The sequence below is a fragment of the Hyaena hyaena genome, unplaced genomic scaffold, assembly GCF_003009895.1.
Source record: "Hyaena hyaena isolate Hyena2069 unplaced genomic scaffold, ASM300989v1 scaffold_57, whole genome shotgun sequence".
NCBI classification, from domain to species: Eukaryota; Metazoa; Chordata; class Mammalia; order Carnivora; family Hyaenidae; genus Hyaena; species Hyaena hyaena.
The window spans coordinates 2,276,100-2,303,398 of NW_024080690.1; the positions used below are offsets into that span (position 1 = coordinate 2,276,100).

Genomic DNA, 27,299 nt, shown 5'->3' on the forward strand with positions numbered 1-27,299 from the left:
CCTAAATTTTTCATCCCATTTGTTAGAATTTTTATTTTAAAAAGTCTTTTTTCTTTTCTGTTTTATATCATCTATGTCACCTTTTAGTTTCTTATCCCTTAAAAGATATATTCAGTTTTGTCTTGATTTCTTTTTGCATTGAAGCATAGTTATTTTATAGTTTATAGCTAATGATTCTAATATCTTAAGTCTTTACCAGTCTATTTGTTTTGGTCTATTATCTCTGCTATGTGTATAGTTATCTTTTAGTATGTACTGGTCATTGTTATTGGAAAATGATTTGTGAGATACATGGGAAAGCCAAGTTGAAGGCACCTTCTTCCCCTTTATAAAGCATCTGACAGTGCTGTCAGTTTAAGACCCATCTTAAACCAAGCTCAAGGCTTGAGGTTTATTGTAAGACTCAGAGAATTCAAATAAGAGCAGTGATTTCTCCACCCTTCCCCCAGGGTTAAAGCTGTTTGGCATCCAGCTTATTGTAGCAAGGATCTCCTGTCAAATTCCTTGCCTAGTAGTGCTAGCCCTGATTTTGACTATCATCACCCCTGCTCCCATCCCAGCCACCATGAGGCTATCAAAGTGAAAATTCAAAATTGCTGGAAATGGCAAATGCCTTCAGGGTAAATGCAGTTTTCTTACTTGTTTATTTCTTTTGGTTCCTTCTCGCCCATATTTTGTCAGATCATTGGTGCTTTGAAGAGGATTCCTGTATTGTCCCTAAGAATTTTGGTTGTTTTCATCAGAATGGTTGGGGCGGTGGGGGGGGGGGGGGGGGGGGCGGAATCTAGCACTCCAGCATCAGAAACAAAGTTCCTTCAATGTTATACCATGTGAACCTACAATTGCTCTTTTAGTCCTTTTCATCATCCTTACACAGATGAGAAAATGGAAACCCAACATGACAAAGTAACTTGCCCAATGTAACAGAGCTAGTAAAAAACCCGTATCTCCCTGACTCTAAACATTTTCATTTATTTTATCTGGGTAAAAATCAGCAGTAGCTAATAACAACAAGCACACCTAGTGTCCAGTTCTTGGTTTCTATTACCATTTTCCAATCAAAGGAAGCAGAGTCCTTGAGGAAATGTCTGATTCCAAGACTGGGGCAATGCATATATAAGATAAGCCTGAAGCATCTTTCAGTGCTAGAAAGTAAGAAAGTGCTCAAAATGAAAACTGAAACAAAACATCCCATAATTGTAGGGTTATGTCAAAGGGACACCAGAATGAGCTAACTTAAGAGTTCCCAATGGCCAAAGCTGGAACAGTTTGAGCATCACAATAAAGAATGTAGCATTGGATTATAACCCCAAGCATAAAATAATTAAATACAAGTCCATAATGATATAAATAAATGATGAAATGGATAAATAAATGGGGTAAAAAAAAAAAAAAAGCCAGTGTTTCTTACCAATGTATATAGATATTTCCCCCTTCAGTAAATGAAACCTAATTCATGTCCCTTGAGTGTGGGTTGGACTCCATGGTTATTCTTTTCCTTTCTTTTCTTATTTATTTATTTATTTATTCATTCGTTCATTTATTCATTTATTTTAAATACTTTATTGTCAAGCTAGCTAACATATGGCGTATATAGTGTATAGTCTCGGCTTCAGGAATAGATTCCCATGATTCATCACTTACATACAATGCCCTGTGCTCATCCTAACAAGTTCCCTCCTCAATGCCCATCATGTGGCCATTTTCCCCACTCTCCAACCCCCCAACCCTATCAACCCTCAGTTTGTTGTCTGTTTTTAAGAGTCTCTTATAGTTTGCCTCCCTCTCTGTAACTTATTTTTCCTTCCCTTCCCTATGGTCTTCTATTAAGTTTCTCAAATTCCACATATGACTGAAAGCGTTTGGTATCTGCCTTTCTCTGACTGACTTATTTCCCTTAGCATAATACCCTACAGTTCCATCCATGTTGTTGCAAGTGGCAAGATTTCATTCTTTCTCATTGCCAGGTAGTATTCGTGTGTGTGTGTGTGTGTGTGTGTGTGTGTGTGTGTGTGTGTGTATACCATAACCAGTTGATGGACATTTGGGCTCTTTCCATAATTTGGTTATTGCTGATAGCACTGATATTGGGGTACATGTGCACCTACAAATCAGCACTCCTGTATCCTTTGGGTACATTCCTAATAGTGCTATTACTGCACTGTAGGGCAATTCTGTTTTTAATTTTTGAGGAACCTCCACACCGTTTTCCAGAGCGGCTGCACCGGTTTGCATTCCCACCAACAGTGCCAAAGGGTTTCCCTGTCTCTACATTCTCACCAACATCTGTTGTTTCCTGAGTTGTTGATTTTAGACACTCTGACCAGTGTAAAAAAATTTTCTTTTATTTTAAAGAACAGAGCATTGACAGGGAAAACAGTTACTTCACAGTGGAGAAATCTGGCAGATCCCTTCTTAACCAAATGCATTAGGAGATCACCAGTAATGAGTTGTGTTGATGACATGTACTTGTGATATTATGTGGTAAAAACAGCACTTCACTTTTCCCCAAAAATCCATACCCCAGTCCAATCAGGAGGAAAAAAAAATGTCAGACTGAACCAGATGGAAATACGGTCTACACAATACCTACCTAGTCCTCCTTACACTGCCAGTGTGTGAAAGACAAGAAAAAAACCTAAGAAACCAACGCAGACCAGAGGAGACTTAAAGAGTCATGGTAACTAAATGCAGTGCACTGTCCTGCACTGAGAGTCCTGGAAGAGAAAAAGGACATTAATAGAAAAACTGGTGAAATTTGAATAAATTGTAGTTTGCTAGTATTAACGTACCAATATTGACCTCTTAGTTTTTACAATGGACCATAGTTATGTAAAATGTTAACATTAGGAGAAACCAAGTTAAGGGCATATGAGAACTCTTCGTATTACCTTTGAAACTTTTCCATAAATGTAAAAGTATTCCAAAATAAAAAGCTTATTTAAAAAAAGCATCAGGGAATAATAATCAGCCGGAGCCGATTATAAATAATAAAACTTCAGAACACCCAGGAGTTATGAGTTATGTTATGCTGCAGCTCTGGGCTCTGATAATTAGCAATGCATGTATTTATGCTAAAAAAAAAAACAAGAAACAAAAAAAAACCCAAACCTTGATTTAATTCTCAGAAAGATCTTCCAGGTAAGTAAGGCTGACGTAATCCACACTCAACAAGTGAGTAAAACTAAGAAACGGCGAAGTTAAAAGACTGCCCAAAATTCTAGCTGAGCATAGAAACCGGAACCCCTAATCCCAGATGCAGCTGGATTAAGCACCACCCTGTTTGCCTGCATGGAGCACTGCAGAGCGCTACATACCCAAGTTCAAAAGCTTTGCGTGGCCTGCCTGATGTCCCCGAGTAGGAAAAATCCATCCACATATTCCAAAACCAGCACAAGGGCCCTGTTGTCCAACTGGAGCCCATAGGGGAGGAGATTGAGTGGGCTTTGTTTTCTTTTTAAACTCAAGCTGATGCCCTACAGCCCTTCATAGCTGTGATAACTAACTCCTTTCTTTTGTCTGGAACCTCCCTGTTGACAGAGCTGGGCCACATTCCTTATCCTGTGTAATCCCCACAAGCACCCTGCAGTGTGAATAGCTGTTAATCCACTTTACAGATTGGGAGTCTAAGGCTGACTTACTGCTGATGCATGCGGTGGTAAAGGTGAGGCTTTTGGACTCCAGTACACTGCTGTTCTCAGTGTTCCGGGGCCCAAACTGTAGGATGAGTTGTCGCCACCTTTATGTCCTCGAAGTAGGTAGGGCCTTGGTTCAAAGGCAGTCCTGTGGCAATACCCCCAGGACACCATCATAACCAGGCTCCTAAGTTGGGGCAGCCTGGGTGGCTCAGTCGGCTGAGTGCCTGACTCTTGATTTCAGCTCAGGTCATGGTCTTGCGTTTCCTGGGTTTGAGCCCCGCCTTGAGCTCTGTGCTGACAGTGTGGAGCCTGCTTAGGATTCTCTCTCTCCCCCTTTCTCTCTGCCCCTCCTGCTTGCTCTCAGTGTCTCTCTTGAAATGAATAAATAAATTTAAAACAAACAAACAAACAATGCTCCTAGGTAAAAGATTTCTGTGCCCTTTCCATTGGGTACTTTAGCAGGGGTATGTATAAAACAAATGTGTGCTTTGTTCTTGGAAAATTTAGTGTCTGGGCATTATCCTGTTTCATTCTTCATTAACCTAGACATTTGGATTTATTTTTCTTCAGATGATTATCAGCATTAGGGAGTAACAATCAGCCAGGACTCATTTTAAGAAGGCAAGCCTTTCAAAATAATCTACCAGTTAATAATTGTGTATCTCCACTAAAACCAACTTCGTTTGCTTAAAAAAGAGAGACAAAACAAAACAAATACTTCAACGCCTTAAAATAGTGTCTTGTATTGCAAATGAATATTTGGCGTTAAGTCCTCTGCTTTTTACACCAGCCTTTAAATTTCAGTTTTAGATAGAGGAGCCTCATTTTTCGCACTGGAGTGTTTGCGCCCTGAATTCCTGGGCACAGCCCTCCTGCTCTCTCAGTGCCCACCGGCACTGGAGCACGACTCTCGGTGACATGCAAAGAAAAAGCAAGTACATTGGACATGTGGTCAGTTCGTGCCAAAAAAGCAACACAGGAGGCAGCTTTAAAGTTTATGTGTGTTGAGAGAGCCACAGCCCAGCTGTGGGTTGCAGATCAAAAAAGACCCTGTTCAGTGTGGTGAAAATAATACTTAGCAAAATGTTGAATCAGGTTCTATTTCCTGCCCTAAACCCAAATAATGGAACCACGTGAGAAAGCATATTCTACAGGATCTGCAGGGAGGTCAGTGAGGGCTGCATAACCCAGCCCAGACGTACGCAGGGCCACGCTTTTGCACCTTCCAGAGGCTATGGGAGAGTGCCTCTAAGAGCAACAATGTTAAAAACCAAAAATTCATTCAGGAAGAGAGAAAATAAATACTAATCATGACCATGTCCAAGCAATCTTGACAACCCCCGCCCCCCATATTTGATCATATTACACCCAAACATTGCCTCGATGTCCTGTTTGAGCCATGACCTGTCAATTTCTTCCTAAGTGCACAATTCCTGCTGGGGCAACAGATGGCTGGCACCTTGTCCCATCTAAGTCATTCTCCTAAGCCTTCAAGGCCGATTTCATTTTGGTGCCCACTGATTCAGTGTGGAATGGTGACCAGCAGGACAAGCCTAAGTCCTCTTCTGCACCCTTGCCAGCAAGTGGACACAGGAACGGCCCCAGCCCCTGGTAGCCTTGGTCTGCTCCACTGAAAGGGACCATCACTTCTCTCCCTGTGTGAAAGAGAGCTGCTCAGGAACCCAGTTGTAGCAAGGAGGCCCAGGGGAGCCTGGTGATGGCAAGCGATCTCTTAGGTTGTATCTGCTTGAGTCTATAACAATCACTAAGGCTTGGGGTTTAGTTTCAGTTTAGTCAATCAAATGGTTGAATCATCACAGGGGGAAATCATTCAAGCCCATTGACTGATAGGTCATTCAAGTACTTCTGAGCAGAGGTACCACATTGGTTTCAATGACACACTGATTTATTCTTAGGAAATGCGGCTTGGAGTAAGAATGTGCAGAAGTGTGGCAGACACCAGACCCCAAAAGCCAAGACACTACTTGAATTTTTCAAATTTAGAAGATGGATCACATTCTGTATTTACTATTTTGAACTCAGTGTAGAATATAAATTCTTGTGGCCAAATGGCTTGGGGTAGAAGAAACAAAACAGAAAGAAGACTTAAGGAGGAGTTCCAAGCTGGAAAGATGGTGTTGGGATGTTGGCCCTTCGCAAATCTCAGCTTCAAGAACCTGATACCTGTACCTGTGATGCTTAGAAACAGTACACCTGCCCTTCACTTCCTACAAATGCAGTATAGCTGCTTTCCATGCTGCTTATGTTAAAGCCTTCTTTTCAATGGATGCTCAGATTCCCTATTCTATTTCCCTTTCCCCAAACCACCGGCATCATTACAGATGCTCGGGAACCAGGAATAAATACAACATGAACTGGGGCTTTAGGCATAGGATGGTAAAACACGCTTGGACAGGGAAAGGGAGGTGGGGTTTCTCAGTTCCTTGGCTTAATCTACTACCCACAGACTCTTGCTTGCTTGTGTTTTATTTTTGTTTTGTTTTGTTTTTTTGGGGGTTTTTGGTAAGGAATTTGAGAAGGAGTCTGTGGTTCCCTTACCCTGATCCCACTCACCCAACAAGGCCCATCTGACTTGGCTACGAGCAAATGATGAGGCTGTGACACTTGGCTCTGTTCTACAGACTGAGTGGAGAAGCTGGAATGGAATGTAACTGCAGGCACCCATTCCGTCAGGGTGTGAAGGAACATCTCCTATTTGGTGGCTTTGGTCAAGAAGCTGGGGTGTTATGAAATAATAGCACAATGGAGTGGTCACACAGAGAATGCAACGGAGTCAAATTTTAAAGTCTCTGTTGATTTGAAAGCATCCCCTGAACTGTTTTTAACTTTCTTTCACTTCTGTAGAACCCCATGGTTCACCTCCAGGAGACAGCAAGGACCAACTAGAATATGAATGCGTCCTGGTCCACCTTCTCTTTCCAAAGCCAGAGACCTCATACAGAGAGCCAGGGAAAATATCAGTATCAACAGAGTGCTGCTAAGAAAGTGGGAAGTCTCTTTTCCCTTCCCCCTCCCCTTTGCCCCTGGGCCCAGCCTGCTCCTCAGCATAAAATGCATTGCTAAACCTATAAATGGGCACCACTCACCTCAAGATTAAGAAAATACAAGTGGGATTTGATTTCTTCAGTTTGGCCAGGGACCCTGAGGTCACCACTCCTCCAGTCCTGGTTTCCCTGTCGCAGCCACCTGGCCAACCCTCATTCTTTGCCTCATACTATAGTTTTATGTATCTGGGGAATGAACCAGGATCATTCTGTTTCTCTTATTCAAGATTAACTTGTTAGAAGCACAGGAGAGAACAGTTTGTTTTGCTGATCTCCAGCCTCTGAGTTCTTCTGGCAGCTGCATTATTTTGGGCTCCCTGGGGTGATACTTGAAGTGCTAGGTAATTTAGGGCATTCTCATCCCTGAAAGTCTCTGGGCTCACCCCTTACTCCAGGATGCACAGCGAGAATTTCCCACTGGTGAAATGTGTTTCTAAGAGTAGCTGTGTTATACCAAAAAGACCAGTAAGGAGATGGAATTCAGCTCTGTATAAGCAGACAGGGCAAACCCTGTTGCAGTTAAGGACAAGGTGGGTTTTATTATGATTCCATAATAATAAAATGTAAATGAATTACTGAACTCAAAACAGGAACGGTCCCTACTATATCCATTTTGTTAGAAATTAATATTCTACGTAGAAATGAGTAGTTTTTACAAGATAAAATGTGTTTGTAGTTGCTTTTCTTTTTCTGATGCTGTTACCTTTTTCCTTTGATTTTAGAGACTAGATATTGCTGTGGCCTTCTCTACTTCTGTCTTCTGGGGGACTCAAAGCACTTGATACTTGGTAACTATACAAAGTAGAGATGGTCCCATTTTAAAGCATAGACAATGGACAGGACTCACTTGTGAGAACCCACAGGTCTGTCCTTCCCTGGACACTGGTCATTCCCATCACAGAACTCTCAGGCCTTAATTCTGTAACCAAATTGGCTATGGCTGAGACAATGTAAGAAAAATATCCAGCCCAAGTGTGTGACCTTTTGTAGGGTCTTTTGGGATACAGGTGATGGCTACATGAGTATGTTCCTTTTGTGATAATTTAGCTGGTATATACTCACTATTTCTATCTCTGCATGCACGTTATGCTCCAACTAAAAAAGAATGAAAAGGAGAATCTTCTGTTATACTTATATAAAACCTTTTGTTAAAACCTAATCTGAAATTTATGCTCACCTTGATGAGGAGAGGGTAATTAAACTTTTTATTTTGAGAGATCATAGATCCACATGCACTTGTAGGAAACAATACAGAGATATTTCATGTTATCTTACCTAGTTTCCCCCAATGGCATCAGCTGCAGAACCAGAGTACAATATCACACCAGAATTTTGACATGGATACAGTAAATATACAGAGCTCTTCCATCACCACAGAGGGTCCTCCTGTGGCTGTTTTATAGGCACATCCTCTTTCCTTCCCTTGCCTGCCCTACAATCCTTAGCAAACACAAATATGTTCTCCATGTCTATAATTTTGTCATTCGAAGATGTTGTGCAAATGGGATCACATAATATGCAACTTTTGGGGACTGGCTTTTTCCACCCAGCATAATTTTCTAGAAATCTATCCAAGTTGTTGCATGTATCAGTAGTCTGTTTCCTTTTATCACAAAGGAGTATCCATGAAGCAGATATAGCACAGCTTGTTAAACCATTCATTCATTAAAAGACATCTGGTTTTCTTCCAGTTTTGACTATTAGGAATAAAGCTATTATAAACATTCATGTGTGGGTTTTGGTATGAATACATGTTTTATTTTTATTTTATTTTTTTTTTAAATTTTTTAATGTTTTTTATTTATTTCTAAGAGAGAGAGAGAGAGAGACAGCGTAAGCAGGGGAGGGTCAGAGAGAGAGGGAGTCACAGACTGAAACAGGCTCCAGGCTCCGAGCTGGCAGTCAGCACAGAGCCCGACGCGGGGCTCGAACCCACGAACCGCGAGATCATGACCTAAGCGAAAGTCGGACGCTTAACCGACTAAGCCACCCAGGCGCCCCTTGGTATGAATACATGTTTTAATTTCTCTAGAGTAAATGCCCAAGAATGTGTTTGCCCAAGAATGTCAAATGGTGGGTACGTGATGATTTTTCTCTTTTTTAGAAGAAATTGCCAAACTGTTTTTTCAAAGTGTCTGTAACACTTAAGTTTCCCACCAGCAATGTAGGAGTGATTCCATTTCTTCATGTCCTCACTAGCCTTTCATGGTGTCACTATTTTCTATTTTAGCCACTCTGCTAGGTATATAGTAATATTTAATTGTGGTTTTAAGTTGCATTTCCCTAATGGATAATGATGGTGAACATTTTTTCAAGTGTTTATATGCCGTTTGCATATCCTCCTTGTTGAAATGTCTGCTCTCACATCTTTTGCCCATGTTCTAATTGGATTTGGGTTTTTTTGAACTGTTGAGTTATTAGAGTTCTTTATATATTCTAGATACTAGTCCTTTGTCAGATAGATAGTTTGTAAATATTTTCTCCAGGCTTGTCCTTCTATCTTGTTAACATAGTCTTTTTTTCCAGAGTAAAAGTTCTTACTTTTGATGAAATCCAGTTTATCAGTTTTCCTTTTATGGATCCTACTTTTGGTGTCATGTCTCAGAATTCTTCACCTATCCCTAGGTCCTGAAGACTTTATCCTATGGTCTTTTTTTTCCTAAACGTTTTTACTTCTACAGTTTACATTTCAGTCCACAATTCATTTTGAGCCAATTTTTGTATAAGTTAGGCGATTTGGGTTGAGATGCATTTTATTGGTCTCAGAATGTCCAATTGCTCCAGGAACAGTTTATTGAAAGGTTATCTTTCCTCCACTGAATTGCTTTAACACCTTTATCTAATCAATTGGGTATATTTGTGTAGTCCTATTTCTGCAGTCTCAATTTTGATCCATGGATCTATGTGTCTGTTGCTCTGCCAATATCGTATGATCAGTCCTGATTACTGTAGTTACATAACTCTTGAAATCTGCTGAATTTACTCCTCTCACTTTATTCTCTTTCAGTTCTTTCCCTTTTCATGTAAATATTAGAATAATCTTATCTATACTATTTTAAAATCTTGCTGGGATTTTGATAGGAATTATGTTAAGCCTGTATATCAATTTCTGGAAAAGTGACAATACTATACTGGATCTGGGGTACCTGGGTGGCTTAGTTGGTTAAGCGTCACTCTTGATCACTGCTCAGGTCATGATCTCACAGTTTGTGAGTCTGAGCCCCTTGTTGGCCTCTGTGCTGACAGCATGAAGCCTGCTTGGAATTCTCTCTCCCTCTCTCTCTGACCCTCCCCCTGCTCTCGCTGTCTCTCAAAAATAAATAAACATAAAAAATTATGATGCTGAATTTTCTAATCCATAAATATGGTATATCTCTCCATTTATATAGATTTCCTTTCATCTTTTTTATCAGTACATTGTTTTTGGCATACAAGTTTTATACATATTTTGTTAAATTTACACCTAATTATTTCTCTCTCTCTTTTTTTGGAGAGGTTGTATGTGGTATTGCATATTTTATTTTAAGTGTCTACATATCCATCACTAGTATGTGGAAACGCAATTGATTTTTATATATTGATCTTACATCCTATAATCTTTCTGAACTTAACTTATTACTTCTAAGAGTTCCTACAAATTCCTTGGAATTTTCTACATAGACAAACATATCATCTGAAAATAGGGACAGTATTTCACTGGATATAGAATTCTGGGATAAGGATTCTTTTCTTGCAGCACCTGAAAGCATTTTTGGCTTCATGGTTAATAATGAAAATACATTGTCATTCAAATTGTTTTTCCCCTATGAGTAAAGTGTGTTATTTCTACCTTCAAGATTTTTTGGAGGTGGCGGGTCTTTAGTTTTCAAAAGTTTAACTCTGATGTGCCATGTGTGAATTTCTCTGGGCTTATCTTGGGTCAGGTTTGCTCAGCTTTTTGAATTTGTTGGTTTCTGTCTTTGGGCAAAAATGGGGAATTTATTTAGTCATTTCATCAAGTGGTTTTTAGTCCAGCCCTCCCTTTCTTCTCCTTCTGGAACTCTGATAACATTTAAGTTAGATCTTTTTTTATAATCATAGAGGTACCTAACCCTCTGTTCATTTTTTTTTCAGTCTATTTTCTTTCCATTGTTCAGAGTAATTTCTGTTGTTCTGTTTTCCAGTTTACTGACTCTTTCCCCTATCTCCTAAATGTAGCTATTGAGGTTATCCATTGAGTTTTTATACAGGTGATTGTATTTTTCAGTCCTCACATATCTTTTTTTCTTTCCTATTTCTTTGCTGAGATTTCATTTTTTTTTATTTGTTTCAAGTGTGGTCATATCTGCTTGTTGAAGCATTTTTATGATGGTTGGTTTAAAATCTTTGTTGGATAATTCTAGCATTTCTGTCATCTCAATATTGGTATCTATTGATTGTCTTTTTCTTCAGTTTGACTTCTGATTAAAACCTGGACATTTGGGGTATTAAATTATGAAACAGTGGATTTGGTTTAAACCTTCTGTTTTTGATCCAGTGCTCTAGTGGGAGAAAAGGAGCATACTACTTCATTTTTGCCCTACAGGGACAGAAGTCAATTCTCCATTCAACCTCTGCTGATACCTAAGGGGGGCTCCTTGTTACTGCTGGATGAGGGTAGACGTTTCAATTGACAACTAGGCTTCCACTGATAACTTCCTGGTGGTGAGGGGTAGGAGGGCCTCACTGCTGCTCCCCACATTTGTCTCCATTAACACTAGTAGTGTCTTTGCTATCACCATGCAGTGATTAAGTCCTTCTTTCCACTAGGTCGCCTTTACAGCACTCCATCTGGAAGAGAAAGGAGTGCATCTCTATTGCCGGGTATAGATGGAAGTCTAGCCTCCCCATTTGGTCTCCACTGATGTGATGGCAGACCCCTCTTTACAGCCTGGCAAGGGTGGAAGACTAAGCTCACCACTCAGCCTTGAGAAGACATGGTGATAGAACCATAGTCTTCTATGATGTTTGGCTGGAGCAGGGTGGTTATTGTCTAAAAATTTTCTGTCTTGCTTGACTGCCCCTTTTGACTGGAGAGGACACACTTTTGTTGGGATTTATGTCTGCATCTGTTAATGTTCTTGGGTTGACATCTTCTTTAGCTCTGAGTGTGGGATATATGAGGTAAAAAGAAAACCCAGAGAATTCACCACTGTGTCATTCCTTGACTCTCAGTGTCCCTAAACAGACTGTCATCTTCTCCCCACATTTGAAAGTCTTCTTTATGTTATATATATATACACATATATATATATAATGTATATATATATAAATAACGTATATATAATATGTATATGCATGTATTTAATATATATAACATATGTTATGTAATATATATGTTATTATGTAATATATATAACATGTATATATGTAATGTTATATATATAACATAAGTATATATATGTGTGTGTGTGTGTATATATATAAGTATATTTATATATATATATATAACAAAACCTGGACAAAACCCTGGACTATATATGTATATATATATAGATATATGTCAAAGTGGGCTTTCTGATTTTTAAGAAGAAAAACTGGTATCCAATAGAATGCTTTCTGGAGAGCTTCATGAGTTCATTTGAATTCAGACTAATGGCCTCCCTGGATCTTCAATTTTTTTAGTCCTTTGTTGCTTGAACCATCCCTAGCCCCTCTGTTCTCATGCTCCAGTGTCTGCCTGCAACTGTTTCATCCAGTGACAATATTTGACTTTATCTGGAGGATCCTTTCCAGTGCTTGCTGGCCTGAGAACCATACAATCCTGATTCCTATAAGCCCAAGGAAGAAATTTTCCTAGGAAGAGAGTTAACCTGTCTATGGTGAAAAGAGCAAAATAAAATACATGAGTTTTTCATAATGAAAAATTGTTTTTCATTAAAAATGTTATTATGTTCTTCCTACTTTTTAGGTGCTGAATGTTACCATTTAAATAATGGTAACTTAAATAATTTAAATAATGTTTAAATAAAATAGTGATAGTGGTCCATTTTTTTGATATCCTTACCTGACCAAAAAAAAAAAAAAAAAAAAGTTGGCAATTACATGCTGGTTTGCCCCATATTGCTTTTTTCCTTTCCTTTTCTCTTCATTAAAAAGAAATGAAGTCTACTTTACATACATTGAAGTGTACAGATATTAATGGTACAGTTCATTGAGTTTTGGCAAATCAAATGGTAGATTGTATAATGTGCGCTCCATCGCCCAAGAAATTTCCCTCAGCCTGTTTCCATCAATCCCTCCCTTTTGCCCCCGAGGTTCTGACTTTGTCACTACATTTCAGTTTGGCTGCTCCAGAGTCTTATAGGAATGGAAGGAAATAGACTCTCCTTTTGCTCAGCAGGATGTTTATGAGATGTTCAGTAGTTCATTCTGTCTCTCTTTTTTTTTCCTGATTGGTATTTCACTGTAGAGACATCTCCCAACCCCTTTTCTTTCCCAAATGCTGACCTCTCTCAGCCCCCGCTATGTCAGTCTTGAGCAATTGTCCTTGTTTTCTCCAACTGACCTCAGCAGCATCCATAAGTATTAAGATACAATGTCTTATTTATACTCACTATGGAAAGAAAAAAATAACTGAAGGTTTTAAGACTTACTGTTAACTTTTTTCTTGCATTAGAAAAGTTTGGGCTAAAAAATTGTTTATTCTTCTGTTGATAGGACATTTATGATATGAGGGATCAGTATTATGAATAAAATTGTTGGAATCATTTTTATCTTATTTTTATTTTTTTAATGTTTTTTAACTTTATTTCTGAGAGAGAGAGAGACAGACAGACAGACAGACAGTGTGAGCAGGGGAGGAGCAGAGAGAGAGGCGGGCAGAGAATCCGAAGCAGGCTCCAGGGTCTGAGCTGTCAGCACAGAGCCTGACACAGGGCTTGAACCCACAAACCGGGAGATTATGACCTGAGCCGAAGTCAAACACTTAACTGACTAAGCCACCCAGGCACCCCATGTTGGGATCATTTTTATACAAGGTTTTTTTTTTGTTTTTTTTTGACATATGTTTTCATGCCTTTTGGTAAATACTTAGAATGGATGGTATGGTAGACATTTATTGACCTAAGAAACTACCATAAATAGTTCTTTTAAAAGTGGTTATATCATTTTACATCCCCACTAGCAACTTATTGTTCCACATCCTCATCAACATTTGGTGTTGTCAGCCTTTTAAATTTTACCTATGTTAGTGGGTGCCTAGTAATATCTGGTGTTGGGCACCCTTTCAAGTTGCTTATTGTTTCTTCTTATGTCTTAGTCTTTTGTCTCTTTTTAAACTGTGTGCTATTATTGTTGTTTTAAATATTGAGTTATAAGACTTACACATTTTCCCAGTCTGCATCCTATTCATTTTCTTAACAGTTTTTTAAGAGGCTGAAGGGTTTGAGTTCAATTTTTTAAAAACTGTCAACTTAAAAATTTTTGTTAGTGTCTTTGGACCTTGTCTAAGAAATCTTTGGCTAACTCAAGTTTGCAAAGATATTCTCTCATGCTTTCTTCTAGAAGCTATGTGATTTTTGCTTTTTCATTTTGGTCTATGTCTTATCTTAAATAAATTTCTGAGTATAATGTGAGGTAGGGGTTGAAGTTCATTATTTTTTATATAGTTTTCCAAGTGTTCAAGCAACATTGGTTAAAAAGATTATCCTTTATGGCTCAGTCAGTTAAGTGTATGACTCTTAATTTTGGCTCAGGTCATGATCTTACAGTTCATGGGTTCGAGCCCTGTGTCAGGCTCTGCACTGACAGTGTGGAGCCTGCTTCAGATTCTCTCTCTCTCTCTCTCTCTCTCTCTGTCCCTCAGCTCTTCCCCAACACATGCATGCATGCTCTTGTGCTCTCTCTCTCTTACTCAAAATAAATAAACTTTAAAAAATATATTGCCCTTTATCCATGGAAATATTTTGGCTTCTGATTAAGAAAAAATTGATCATGTAACTGTGGGTCTGTCTCTGGGCCCTCTATTCTATTCCACTGATGTACTTGTCTCCTATTTTGCTAAGTCTGTCTTGATTATTATATTAAATTTTATACCAGAAAATGTAAGGCCTCCAGATTTTGTATTCCTTTTCAGAATTGTTTTTGTTATTCTAAAAACTACATATTTCCACAGATATTTTAGAATTCGCTTGTGAATTTCATGGGATAAAAAGGGGGACAACTAGGATTTTGATTATGATTGCATTAAACCTATATATCAGTTTGGGGAGAATTGATATTTTAACAGTCCATGAACATGGTATGTCTCTTCATTTATTCAATTCTTTCCAGCAATGTTTTGTCATTTTCAGTAACAGAGTTCTTGAACCAGTTTCATTAAATTTATTACAAAGTGTTTTTTATTAAACTTTTGCAAATGTTATATTTTAAATTTTAGTTTTCTATATGTATACTTCATATTTAGTACACACACAATTTTTGTACATTGTCTTGTATACATAAGCTCACTAACTCACCTAATCATTCAAGTATTTTATTTGTAGATTCCCTGAGATTTTCTAAGTACTCAGTCATGACATCTAAAAAAGACTTACTTCTTTCTTTTCAACCTATATGTTTTATAAAGATTCCACCAAGAGTCAAGTTGAGCCAGGGCTGCTTTAATTAGACCAAAGTCCTTGTCCCTAGTCCGGTCCTCTCCCCACCCACCCCTCACTCCCATATTGCCTTTTTTGTCCTGTCAGCAATTGAGCTGGGAGGATGTTAGACTACAGTTTGGGATATCTTTGATTCTCCATTGGGTTCAACTTTTGGTTGAAACTATGAGATCAAAGTTACCTTGAATCTTTCTATATCCTAAAGAAGTACAAGTCCTCCCAAATTACTTTTGAGGCAATAGGACACAGTGTTTTCAAATTACTGCTTCAGGTCCTGATTATTTTTGAAGTTTCCATGAAATATTAGTTAAAGAAAAAATGAGGAAGGAAAATTTCCAAATTTTTCTCAAATATACCAATAATGTGTATGTTCATGTTAAAAAAAAATAAAATTTTTGGTATTAAAAAAATTAGTTTTGAAATTGTTTGGGTCCATGAAATTCAAAGCTCCAGGGCCCACTGCCACAGATTTCTCCATAATATCTTGGATTTTTACTGTACATTCTGGTAGTTTGTGGGGCTTCTGCTTTTTTTTTTTTTTAATGTTTTTTATTTATTTCTGAGAGAGAGAGAGACAGCATGAGCAGGGGAGGGTCAGAGAGAGAAGGAGACACAGAATCTGAAACAGGCTCCATGCTCTGAGCTGGCTGTCAGCACAGAGCCCAACGCGGGGCTCGAACCCACAAACTGTGAGATCATGACCTGAGCCGAAGTCGGACGCTTAACCAACTGAGCCACCCCGGTGCCGGTGGGGCTTTTGCTTCTTGAAAAAACTTTGGACTGAAAATTATTCCTTCTTGGGTATGCTCACATTTCTTTGGGTCTGTATTTACAAGGTTGAACTATCAGTTGATTAAACTATCATATTCTTTTGTATGAAAAGGTGTAAAACTAATAGGTGTGAAGCTTTATTACAACCACCTAATTTAATATTCTTTCTAGTTTCATGTAAATGTCTTTGTAGAAAATGCTACCAAGAGCGGCATTGTGGTTACTTTAATTCCATTGCCAATACTTTTATATGGTTTCCTGTATTCTAAAGGGAAAGCTATAAGCACTTTTCTTCTTTTAAAACTTTTCCTCTTATGAATCAGTAGCAGTACGAATAAATGTCAGAAGTTCTTATTAAGTGGTTAAAGTTGATGTCTCTGTCTCAGCACTCTTGTTTTAGGTAATGATGATTAAGCAGACTTCATAATGGAAAATGCCAGAGTTGTAAAGAAATTTTTTTTTTTACGAAGTAAAGAGCACACGATACTAGTAATATTTGTAAACACTTGCGTTGTGCCAAACTTGCTTAATCCTTATATTTTAAAGATAAGAAAGGTAATCATGGCTTCAAAATCACAACATCATGGGGCGCCTGGGTGGCTCAGTCGGTTAAGTGTCCGACTTTGGCTCAGGTAATGATCTCACGGTTCATGGGTTCAAGCCTTGCATCGGGCTCTGTGCTAACTGCCAGCTCAGAGCCTGGAGCCTCTTTCAGATTCTGTATCTCCCTCTCTCTCTGACCCTCCCCTGCTCGTGCCATCTCTCTCTCTCTCTCTCTCTCTCAGAAATAAATAAAACATTTTAAAAAATTCAAAGTCACAACATCAGGGTTCAAAAGTCCCACTCCTTTACTGAAATGGGCATCGTCAGTAATATTTAGAAAATAGCAGGACTATGTATGCTCTAGTTGAAAAACATTGTGATAGAAAGAACATTTTGAAGGTTAGTTTGTCTCTCCTCAAAATGAACTCTTTGGTTAAGCAAAATAAGGTATTTTGTTTTTGTTTGCTAAGGAAGGCAATTTCTCGGGGCACCTGGGCGTCTCAGTTGGCTAGGCGTCCGACTTCGGCTCAGGTCATGATCTCACAGTTCGTGGGTTCAGCCCCACGTCGGGCTCTATGCTGACAGCTAGCTCAGAGCCTGGAGCCTGTTTCAGATTCTGTGTCTCCCTCTCTCTCTGATCCTCCCCTGCTCACACTGCCTCTCTCTCTCAGAGAGAGAGAGATTAAATAAAATGTTTTTAAAAAATTTTAAAAAGAAGGCAATTTCTCCATTCTAACATTTCAGATTATGCTAAATATTTTTATTAGTTAAAGGACTAATCAAATAAAATATAGTTTATATTGATGCAAAGAAAATACTAAGATAGAGTCCTGATTATTTAATATAACCACAGAATTTCATTCCTTGCTAATCGAACTTGGCTGTAGAGAAAAACATGAGAATGTACATGTTCTTGGGATCGGGACGCCCAGGAAGCTAAGCTCCGGTTGCCTTGAGATGTGAGTGGTCAGTAAAAACAAGAGCTGAGCTCCCCTTTCCAGTGGTTTTTGGGTAAATTGAGTTAGAATCATAGCATGTAGTGTGCTATTATGCCTCCATGTGAATGTTTGAGGTATGTTTTTCTTTACATTTACCACTAGCCAGGCATTTGGGCTAAGATGGCAAATTAGCTGTTACAGACCTATTACTCTGACCCTTTTCCTACACAGGTTGGCAGTTCTTTAGGAAAGGTGAATGGATGGGGGAGAGACGGAAGGTCATAGCCTGCCTATGTGACTTCAAAAAGTTGTAATAGCTGCAGATTGAATTACTTGATTGTGATGATTTTCACTGATAATTCTTTGACAGTCAGCATGTTTCTCTTCTGAAGGGATTTGAATTGTGTTTGGTGACTTATGGTAGGACCAGAGGAGCAGAGAGGGTTTGTAGACCCTTGCAGCAGAATTCATCAGAAGAAGAAGAATCTGCACAGCAGGTGGCCCTCCCTTTACAGGAGGAAAATCTGTTGGTTCTTGAACACCCTTGTATCTGAGCCTTGCTGGCCCAGGCATAGTTTCTGGAGACTTGGAGACTTATTCTTCTCAGGAAGAGGATCCAGATCAGCAGGCTGGCCCTTTTGCATCATGGCAGCTGGCTGTGAAGCCAACACCCTCAGCAGCCCCCTCTAGTGGCAAGATCCTAGAGGCCCCCTGGGCTGCCCATTACTGCCCCAGCCCTCTTGGGGAATCTGAGCCAGTGTGGCTGGCCAGACCACATTCCCCACACTCAGCACAAATGGAATATCGATTCTGACTTCAGGGGCCAAACGTTTGGACAGGGGCAGAGGCATTTCCTCACTGCAACCGTCTACCCTCCAGGGATAGAAACAGTGGGGCATAGTTAAAGATGGAGGGAGAATGGGGCTGTGGAAGTAGAAAGCTCTGGATTAAAACCCTGGTTGTGCCAGTTATGAGGTATGATTACCTGGAGCAAAGTTAAATGACATGTTCATGTTCTTTGAGCTAACACAGCAACTATTTCCCGATGGCTGTACTCAGGCAGTCAGCCTGTAACCAAGAACAGAAAGCTTGAGGGAGACTTAATTAAGTTATGGTTTGTCAAGTAAGGGAGAATGGGAAATGTGGTGATTCAGTTAAAGGTAATGAAGAACGTCAAGTGGAAAGCAAGATAAATTTGCTTGGCCCAAGTAGAAGGGGCAGTTTGTGCTTGGGTTGTAGGTGAGGAAACGAGTTGTGGGAACTCCATAAATCAAATACTATTAAAGGACTCAAGTTCACAATCAATAATTTTCCTTTAAAATTAAGCTGAGTAGCAAGTGGAAATGATTCTGGGCTTTTCAGAAGAAAAATGATTAGATCAAAACAATACTCAAGAAAGGTAATCTTGTGAGGCAAGAGTCTAAAGAACTTGGTGAGGGTCTGTCTCAGAGGACTACAGAACAAGAGTGGAAAGGGTTCTCAACAGCAGATTTTTAGTGTAACAACAGAGCAGAGGATTGTGGATGACTTTTCCATGGCAGATAAAGACAGACAACAAAAATAAATCAACCTTCCTCTTGATGAGAGACGTTAGCAATGTGCCTGAGGGATGGACGCAGATACTCATTTTATTTCACTCTTAACAACCTTCTAGAGAAGGTGGTATTCACTGAAATGCAGCAATACATTTTGATACTGTTTCATTCACACACAGGTGGAGACACACATATATACACAATCATTATAAAAGGTTTCAGACATATAAAAAGGGCCAATCCATTCAATAAGTAACTTCGCTGTACCTATTCCCTAGCTTGTCACTTTCAGGCTGCCATCACAGCACAAATGGAGCCCACCCACTCAGCTGATGAACAGCATATGTGGTGATACATACCCTTTTTAAGAAGGATACTCTTTAAAGCTCTTTTAAACAAGAAGCGCCTTAGACATCCTAGAATAAAAAGAGAAATCTGGAGCGCCCGGGTGGCTTAGTCGGTTAAGCGTCCGACTTTCGCTCAGGTCATGATCTCACGGTTCATGGGTTCGAGCCCCGCGTCGGGCTCTGTGCTGACTGCCAGCTCAGAGCCTGGAGCCGGTTTCAGAGTCTGCCACTCCCTCTCTCTCTGACCCTCCCCTGCTCATGCTGTCTCTCTCTCTCCTAGAAATAAATAAAACATTAAAAAAAATTTAAAAAAAAAAAAAAAGAAGTCCATTTGGATAGAAGTGCCAAGTCATGTGTCCCTGTGCATGGGCTGGATTTCCATATACTGTCACACTCAGACCTCAAGTTTCCATGTAAATGGACAGATTCACATTGAAACTCACTAGTCTGAGTTTCTCAGAAGCCTTTAGAGGCCCTAATGATAGTATTGGGTGGTGGGAGGGGGAGGGGAATAAAGTGTCAACAACTCTTTTGCTGCCTTTTGCAGTGTGGGCTTCACATAATTACCTCACTCTATCTTCCCAACTAATTCTGAGATCAGACCTCTAACCTACACTTTAAATTTTTTTTCATGTTTATTTATTTATTTTGACGGAGAAAGAGCACAAGCAGGGGAGGAGGAGGAGGAGGAGGAGGAGGAGAGAGAGAGAGAGAGAGAGAGAGAGAGAGAGAGAGAGAGAGAGAGAAAGAGAGAGAGAGGAAGAAACCCAAGCAGGCTCTGCATTGTCAGCACAGAGCCCAATGCAGGGCTCCAGCCCACAAACAGTGAGATCATGACCTGAGCGGAAATCAAAAGTTGGATGCTTAACCAACTGAGCCACCCAGGAGCCCCTAATCTACACTTTATAGTAGACAGACTCCTGGCCATGGAGATGAACCTCTATTGGCCACTTTGTTTAAGAAATCTCTGGGAGTAGAGAAACACTGCAGTCCCATGAACTAAAGTAATAGAGATGTGCTAATCCAGTCCGTCATACTAGCTGATTCTGGTTAGGTCTGAGCAGGCCCCGTCTGTTTCTCTCTTCTAATGGTGCAGGAGAACCTAAACATTTAGAAGACTTGGAATCTCTAGTTGCAAATATTTTCTGCCTTTTCCCCCCACCCTTGACACTTCGGTGTTACTGAGTATTTTTGTTGGAAGCTGAAGCCTCTTGTAGAGATGGTGAAGCCATGGCAGATGGGTTATACAGCAAGTCATGGGGATTTGCCTTCTATACTGGATTAGGAATATGGGGTGGGTGGTGGTGTGCAGTGGGCCTTCCAGCCTACTGTTCAGATTCTCTCCCAGATACCCCACCAACTGGACAGTCATTTGGCTTTATAAACTCCTCTTTTATGATCCAAAATTCTCTTTCAGTTAAGCCTTTCAGTGAGCTACACCTCGCTGTTAACAGCTTTAATTGTGTAATTATAGAATTGTCCTCAGATAATTAAGAGGGTAGAAATATAGCTGAAGATGACCCTCTCCTCTTCATCCCCATGATGGCAATTTGAATTTTAAAAGGAAGATACCTGGGGTGCCTGGGTGGCTCAGTCCGTTAAGCATCTGACTTCAACTCAGGTCAGGATCTCATGTTCACGGGTTCAAGCCCCGCATCACACTCTTTGCTGACAGTTCAGAGCCTGGAGCCTGCTTCAGATTCTGTGTCTCCCTCTCTCTCCCTGTCTCAAAAATAAACATTAAAAAAGATCTTAAAAGGAAGATACCTGTTTTAGTTACCCATTGCTGTAAAACATATCACCCTAAAACTTAATGGCATAACAAAGCAACTATATATTTCTTGCAATTCCGTGGTAGGCAACCTGGGTCATTGTCTGACTAGTCTTAGGTAGGATCACTCTTGTGGTGGCAGTCATCTGAGTTCAAATGGACTTGGGGGTCCTGGATGGCCTCACTCTCATATCAGAGAGTGGGCCTGACTGCTGACCTAGGGAACTTGGTTCTTTTCCACATGGCGTTGGGCGTCCTCTAGCAGGCTAGACCTGCACAGCAAGTGGTCTCAGGGTCCCAGGAAGTGAGAATGGGCATTGCAAGGCCTCCTGAGACCTAAGCTCTGGAACTCACACAGTGTCACTTTCTCCACATTCTATTGGTCAAGATAAGTCACAAGACAGCCCAGATTCGAGGGATGGAGAAAAAGGCTCTATCCCAGTGCCCAAGCAAGAAAGGGGCTAACGTAGGGACGTTTCCAGATGAGGTAAGGGATTTGACACAGAGAACAGCAGGAGGCCACCTGGTGTTGGCAACAGAGGTGGGGGATGTGGGAAGAGGCAGGAAAACCTTCTGCACAGAGTCTCAGCAATAGCTGGGTGTCACTGCAGGTACACTGGACACCTCACACCTTGAGCATCTATTGTATAGTTAACACCAACACAAGGAAAACTGCGTTTTGTTTAGAAGGCTGTAAAGCTTAGATACTGCCCATTCTAGACCATCTTAGTCTCCCAACTGAAATAAGAAGAATGCGAGGACACATAGGAAGAAAAGAGAGAAACTACTGCAACCAGGTAGGGGCGGGAAGACAAACTCGTTATAAACTTCCCCCCCCCCACCCCCGGAAAATCCACATATCAGCTTGTCCACCCACTGTCCCTCGAGTGTTGAGTGCTTCCGCTTTCTTCAAAGTAGATGTTCTCAAATCCCAGTCCCTGGGTAGTTCCAGTGCATCCCATGTTATTATTTTTAGAGCAATACTGCCCATGCTTTGGGTCCTTTAAAATTTTTCTGTAATAATTTAGAACTTGTTGATGCTCTTTTATTTTTAAAGGTCACCTATGCATTGGTGTTTTTGCAAAAGCTGGTGAGTTTTCTTTGTAAAGGGATGGATGGGCTTGGGATGCTTTGTCCAGAACATTTGGGTCACATACTGGAATTATGGGTGTGGGAGGGGGGCTGGGGGAGGCTACCCTATGTGCCATTTTTGTGCTTATATTATGGAGGTATATGTTTGGTAATAAAACTGAACTTTATTAGTACATATGTACTTTGTTTTATTGTGATTCATAAGTATTGCTTTTTTTTTTTTTTTTTTTTTACTAATTGAAGATTTTGGCAACATGATGTTAAGCAAGTCTGTTGACACTATTTTCCCAGCAGCATTTTCTCACTTTGTGTCTCTGTCCCATTTTGGTAATCCTTGCAATATTTTGAACTTTTTCATTATTATTTTGTTATGGTGATCTGTGATCAGGGACTACGACGAGCTGAAAGCTCAGATGATGGTTAGCATGTTTAGCAACAAAATATATTTTAATCAATGTACATACGTTGTTTTTGAGACTTAACACTATTGCACACTTAACAGACTATGCTATAGTGTGAAACATAATTTTTATATGCACTGGGAAGCCAAAATACTCATTTAACTCACTTTACTGCACTATTGGCTTTGTATTAGTGGTCTAGAACTGAACCTGCAATATCTCTAAGGTGTGCCTGTACTTTGCTCCCTGGTAATAAAAAAAAATACTGTATATATAATAATAAATGCTATATTAGCTACTTAAATTTATTTCCTATTAAGGATTTGTTGTAAAAAGTCTTTAAAATTCTTCAGCATCTCCTTGGTATAGGAGGCCTGTGTTTGCAGTGTACATCGCTAAATCTCCAGTGCCCAGCACAGTCTGTACCACAGGATAGGATTCCAGGATGTACTGAGTAAGGGAAAGGACAATAATAATAGCGATCATCCCCATAGGCAGAGGTAAGGGAGTATCTGGAATCAGAGTCAAACTAATTATATAAGGAGTGATGCCTGGTCCTTGGATCTGGACACTAATGGGCCTGTTGCAGTCTGTGACAAGTGGAGAAAGGGAGGAGGAGGAATAATTTTAGACAGCCTCAGAAATTTAGGTTTACAAAGTCTCTCAGCAGTGGACATACGGTCTTCCCCTTCAATAACAGCATTCATCTGTAGAGTGTCATTTGAGGGGGGTCACTCCCTGAATATTTACAAGTAAGAAAACCCCCTTCTTGTCCAGCCATTAGATCCTTTTTTAAACATCTACTTTACTCTTATTTTTAAAGTTGTGAAGGGGCCCCGGGGTGGCTCAGCTGGTTAAGCATCTGACTTTGGCCCAGGTCACGATCTCACGGTCCATGCATTTGAGCCCCATGTCTGGCTCTGTGCTGACAGCTCAGAGCCTGGAGCCTGCTTCAGATTCTGTGTCTCCCTCTCTCTGCTCCTCCCCCACTCATTTTCTCTCTCTCTCTCTCTCTCTCTCAAAAATAAAATTAAAAAAAATTTTTAAACAATAAAGTTGTGAAAATATTGAGTAGAAATCTGCTTGCTGCAATTTCTATCTCTGGTTGCTTCTTCTGTGTTTGGCACTGGACAGACCAAACCCATACTCTCTTCCACATGACACTCATTCATGTAACTGAATCTCCCCCATTGTTGAATATGTGACACAAATTGGTTGAGTTTCATAATGCAAACCTAAAGGAAACTTATCTTGAATAATGATATTACAATACATAGAAGGTTTAAGGGCTCACACACCATCTCATCGTTTTGAACTGTGTGGTTAAAGACCTTGAGAGTTGACAGATTAGTCAGGGATTTGTCAAGAGTATTAATTACAAACTTTGAAATCTTGGTCAGTGAAAGTTCATCATAGTGCATCTTGCAAATATGATCAAAGTCTTTTCACTACTGATTTTATGATGCTTAACCACAGTGTGTAAAGAATGAAGGTTTTCATTAGAAATTACTGGGGTAATAGAGCACATTTTAAAGGCAGATATATTGTTAGACCATTAAAATTCATGATCTTCCCCTACCCTACCCCAACCCCTGTTTTGGGGACCCCCCTCATTGTGAACACCAGAAATGGCATTTTGGACTGCTTTAAAGGAACTGTGCCCTTTACAGTATTAACGTAGCTCAATAAAGACCACTGCTGTGAGGGCAGCCAAGGTGGGGCTGGTGTGTTGTTTTCACAACCATAAAAACTTGCGGGCGAAGTGTAATTTGGTGAGTGGAAGAAATTTATGGCCGGCTGAAAACTTTAAAAAATGGAGGCGTAAGTTGTGCCGCTGGTTATGGGAAAGGAGAACAGTCCCTTGTCCTTGTCGAGGTGTAGAAAAACAATCGATTATTTTTGTTAGCTTTTTCCCTCCTGGGAATAAAAAAGAAATACATTGGCACCTAAACCATGGAAAAGGAAATTAGAATACATCCAATGCAGCTCCTCCAAAATCACTAGCTTACATTCCCCGCTCCCTTCTGCCAAGATGTCCGGTCTATGCCTTGCAATGGTTTTCAGAGTACACATGGGTATCTGCCAGGTGTTCGCCTTAGCTGCAGGCCGATTTGCTGCAGCAGCAGCCAGCGGAAGATGCGCAGAGATGCCGATGCTTGGCCTTGATACCCCCAGTCCCACTGCGCCTGCATGTCAGGAACTATGGCCTGCTGCCCGCCAGGGGTGGGGAGGCGCTAGACTGGCGAGAACTGGGACCTGTCTGCCACTGGTTCACCTGTCTTATGCTCTTCTGTTCAGTTGCGTCTGCACGCCAGAGGGTGGCACCCCAGGCACTCCAGAGGTGGAAGGGAGGAAAAGGATGGGGACTGGAGGAGAGGGGAGGGCAGGGCCGGCAAGGGGAATGCTGATAAAATTCTCAGACCTCGGTCTTGAGATTCCCATCTAATTTGGAGCCCACCCCTAGCCCAGTATGGAAGACATGGGCTTCTGCAGGACCAGGTGTCATAGATTTAGTAATTTCTAAGACGATTAAGTCTTGTGAAGGTTATTCATGACCATCGGCCCTACCCTCCTGGGTCCCGGGAAATCCCAAGGGAAACTAGTTTCCCCAGCGGCTACCTGTGCCGGTGTTTGGGAGTGGGCGCAAAGCCAATGGCACCCCACGCTGTAAGTGAGGCAACATCTGACCTGTCACTTTGTGTCCTGTTTTGCAGTTGCTGGATTTGTGCGACTCGGTGAAGGATGATGCCCTGAGGGTGATCTCCGCTTTTAACATTCCACACACCTCCCTCCACGCACCGATCGCCGGAATCACCAACGACCGGGCCGCCTGGGCCTTCTACCCTGCACCGCCGCAACCCCGGGCCCGAGAAGGGGCGCGCTCTCAGCGGCCCAAGCTGGGAGCCAAGTTATAGCGGGCGTGGCGGGAAGGGTGGTGGCTCGCTCGCAGCTGCCGCGACATTAGCTTCTCTGACGCCTGGAGCTGGGGCCGAGGCCGGCCCGGCACGCGCTGGGCCTCGGCCCTCGGGGAATTTAGGTCGCAGAGCGGGGTTCCCACCGAGGCTGGCGCGGTGCGCGATGGGCTGTTGGGGAAGGAAGCCAGGCGGCAGCCCGGAACACCGAGCCTTACCACGTAGCCCGGCGGGGCCCAGCAGCAACCTCTCCCAGCTTAGGCGCCGGATCCCCCTAGACAGTGGGTTCCCCTGCTAACACGCCTCACACCCGGGTGCCCCCAAAAGTCTCCTGCTGTCAGCGGTGATTCAGATTTACAGTGATTTTTGGAAAACGCATTGGTGCTGCGTGGGGGGAAAAAATCAAAGCATAAAACTCAAGCACTCGTGGGCAAAGTTCAGTTCAGCAAGTGATGCTTTTCTAGTGAATCAGACCCTCTCGGAGTCTTAGAGGAAACGCTGGGACGGGAAAGGGGAGCGTGCGCCTGGAGTTTTGCTCTCGGCAGAGCGCGAACTCCGGCCTCCCTGGCAGGCAGCTTCCGGGCGTAAGACAACGAACGGAAAATATTTTTACCGTATGAATTTGTAATCTGTTCTTTAGAGGAGCACAGACAACAAAGTTTAATAAAGACATTAAGCGACGGGAAGGCGCTCCGGCTACTTGCGAGGATGGGGAGGCGGGCTAGGGCAGTACACTGCAGTTCAGTTGATTTCGGAACTCGGAGAGACCACACCGGCAACGCCGGTGGTCCGGGTAAGGGCTGTAGATTTCCCATCTCATTTCTTAGATCATTGCCCCACTTCGTACTTTCTCCTCTCTCTCAGTCCAAGCCATCCTTGCTCCCTCTCCACGTCTCGTGCGGAGGCAGGAGTGGGCATAGCTCTGCTCGAGTCAGCGAGGGCGACATCCAGGACCGGGACCGGAGCAGAGAGCCCGCCTACCCTTCCCACACTGTCCCTTTTTCGGGCTGTGGCCCGGTTTCCAGAGGACCTCCGGACCCTGTGGGAGAGGGCGGCAAGAGCGGGCGTGTTCTGCCGAAGCTCCCAGCACAGTCTGGGTTGCACGGACAGCGGACTCCCAGCCGACCCAAATACGAGCGCTTAACCAGTTGCTTTCCCTGAAGCCTTTGGGGTTTTGTTTTTTCTGTTTTTTTTTTTTTTTTTTTTTAAGTGTTCACAGGGTCGCTAAAGCAGACGACGCGGGGGCGGCGGAGCTGCACAGAAGCAGATGACAACCACTAGGACTTTCTTCTGCATGATTCTTTTCCTGTCCCTGTCTGCGTCGCCCAGCCCCACGGAAAGCTCGCAGCACTCGGGCAGTTTGGGGGCTCCCAGCGGGCGCAGGAGTTCTCTTCCCCACCCCCCGGCCCCCGGGTGCTACCCCGGGCGGCTAAGGCTTTAGAGATCGCCGGTAGTCGCCACCTGAGGTCGAGGGCAGCAGCTCCAAGCCACGGTCACGGTAGACATCCGGCCTCTGCGTCCACGGCCCACGCCCTTGTCCTTTCCCTCTTGCAACGAAATCCCGCGGCAGACCTGGCCATGGGTCCTTGAGTCCCTCCAGGAGCCCCTGGCCTCCTACACTTCGCTCGGGACTCTCTGGAGGATGCGCTGAGACTTTAACCAGGGGCT

General features: G+C 41.8%; 1 protein-coding gene across 1 annotated transcript in view; it reads left to right on the top strand.

The window, feature by feature from the left end:
- ACOXL (acyl-CoA oxidase like) overlaps window positions 1–26,389 on the top strand; it is a 342,588-nt gene extending 316,199 nt beyond the window's left edge. Inside the window, exon 19 of the mRNA XM_039231678.1 lies at window positions 25,434–26,389. Within this exon, the coding sequence (XP_039087609.1) occupies window positions 25,434–25,634 (201 nt within the window). The 3' untranslated portion in view covers window positions 25,635–26,389. The remainder of the gene's footprint in view (window positions 1–25,433) is intronic.
- Window positions 26,390–27,299: the final 910 nt, after the last annotated feature.